The sequence below is a fragment of the Perkinsus marinus genome (genome assembly GCF_000006405.1).
Source record: "Perkinsus marinus ATCC 50983 genomic scaffold scf_1104296953308, whole genome shotgun sequence".
Taxonomy (NCBI): domain Eukaryota; phylum Perkinsozoa; order Perkinsida; family Perkinsidae; genus Perkinsus; species Perkinsus marinus.
Window position 1 is genome coordinate 1 of NW_003208510.1, and position 2,108 is coordinate 2,108.

Consider the following 2,108-nt stretch of genomic DNA (forward strand, 5'->3'; position numbering starts at 1 on the left):
TCGAGAAAGCTATTGCCTCAGACCAACTGGTTGAGGTTCCCTACTCTACTGATATATCTATCAGCCCAGCTTTCGGCAAGGCCAAAGATAGGGCAACTCGAGATTTAGCTAATGGTGAGAGTGTTCCTGCGGTTAGATTGTTATTTGATCTACGAGTGCTTAACCAGTGTGTACATCTCCCAACAGGAGTTGCTGAGATGTGCCCTTCCTTAGATTCTTTCCTAGGGGCGATTCCATCCAGCTCGGTGGCTTACAGTGTTATCGACTTGTCGGATGCCGATCACAGTTTAAGATGCTCTGCTCATGCATCTTGACATTTGTGCATAAAAGTCCTCAACCACATCTATCAATATCGTGTGAGTCCTCAGGGGCTCGCGGCGTCTGGACTCCTCTTTACTCCGCATCTATCTGCTGGTCTGAACCGCGTCTTTGGACGAGCATGGAATCACTGGCTTGCAGCATGGAAAGATGATCTCCTCGTACATGGTTCGTCTCTCTACCAGGTGAGGATGAGAGATCGCATTGTTCGTGTGGGACCAATTGGCTTGGATAAGATAATCTCTCCTAAGAGTCTTCCACCCAGTGAAGAGGTGGATTGTGTAGGAATTCACTTTGGTCGAGGGTTTTATCGTCTGAGCGATACATCTGTGAGAAAACTGAAGAGTGTTCTTCAGATCCCACCAACGTCTGCACGTGTTCTCAAGCAGACGGTAGGGGTCCTACTCTATTCAGCATCTGTTTTTGCTTGGTCGCCAGAAAGGCATGCAGATTTCACTCGTTGTCTGTCTCCATTGTATCGTGCCCTTCCGCCGTGTAGCTCGCCAGACCGGTTCCTATGGACGAGTGAATGTGATAATGCCCTGGAAAATCTTTCGGAGCATCTGCTAAATACCCCGTTGAAGCAGCTCAGCTACAATGATCTGCTTAAAGGTACCTTCGTGGTTATGAGTGTGTGGTATTAGCGGGAGCTCCCCGTTGACTAACACTACTTGGAAGTGCCATTTGGACTCAAAAGGAGAACTACTTAGTCTCATGATCTCTTATATAAACTTAACCCTCTCCCTAAGGACCTGAATCGTCGTAGAAAGGGGTCACCCGGCCATAGCGAGATCGGTCTGATAAGCATGAGTACGCGTGCGCATGCGTGCTTGCGTGAAAAGGGAGCCGCTCTACAATGGAGCTGGCGTAGTCTGCTGTAATCGACCATCCTTTACTTTACATGCCCCCCGGATGGTAGATTGCAAGGGCGAACGTTGGCATAATGAGTTTCCTTAATCAACTGGGATGTGACCTCGTCCGGTGGGATCGGGGCATTAACTAATCTTAGACAATCACCCGCGTACAATCTCATGCACGCGGTACACATCAGGAGCGTACCTGTCGCCGCGTCCCAGTGTGTCAGGGTTGAAAAGAACAACAGTTGAGCCAACCGGTGGCGGTCCCTTCCTGCGAAGAGCACAAGACCTGCTCGCGAGATGCGATAGCAGCTTTGATGAGCTTGGTGATGTCATCGCGGGCCTCTGCCCTAGCAACGGGAGCACCACCGTCAACAGCCCCTTGTGCAAGGGAATTCTCAGGGCTCAACCGGGATACACGACCGTAGAATATCTCAAAGGGTGAAAGGTCAGTGTCCAAAGAAGGCTTGCAATTGAGCCGACGAATAACCTTCCCTAACGTAGTTGGCCAGGTCTTCTTATCACCGAGCTGCCTGGCGAGGAATCTGACACTGGCGACAGCGCGCTCTGCTAAACCGTTTGAAAAAGAAGCATATGGCGACTCCACCCGATGCCTCACTGCTCTTAGCGAGAGCATTTCAGCTAATGGACGCCCACGGAAACACGGGCCTCCGTCAGGTCGAAGCGAGGCCGGAGCACCCAATAAAGTGAAGAGGCTCGCCATCTCGGTCGCCACTGTGGCACTTTTTCGATCCTTCAAGGGAGATCCCACAGTGAATCCGCTGAAATGGCACGTCAGCACCAATACCGCGCAAAATCTGCGCTTGCAAACCCAGCCTATCTCGGCAAGGTCAGCTGAAACCGTAGACCAACACTCCTGCACGCCAGAGCGGAAAGAGCGGGCTGAGTCAGTTGTGGAATAGAAGCGCCTAT

The 2,108-nt window shown here is 51.2% G+C and overlaps 1 protein-coding gene across 1 annotated transcript; it reads right to left on the minus strand.

Moving 5' to 3' along the window:
- Positions 1 to 1,684: 1,684 nt before the first annotated feature.
- On the minus strand, positions 1,685 to 1,993 carry Pmar_PMAR027103 (hypothetical protein; the record flags this gene model as incomplete). Its single annotated transcript, XM_002776570.1, has 1 exon — positions 1,685 to 1,993. A coding segment is annotated over one exon (309 nt), but the record flags the coding sequence as incomplete, so codon positions are not given.
- Positions 1,994 to 2,108: the final 115 nt, after the last annotated feature.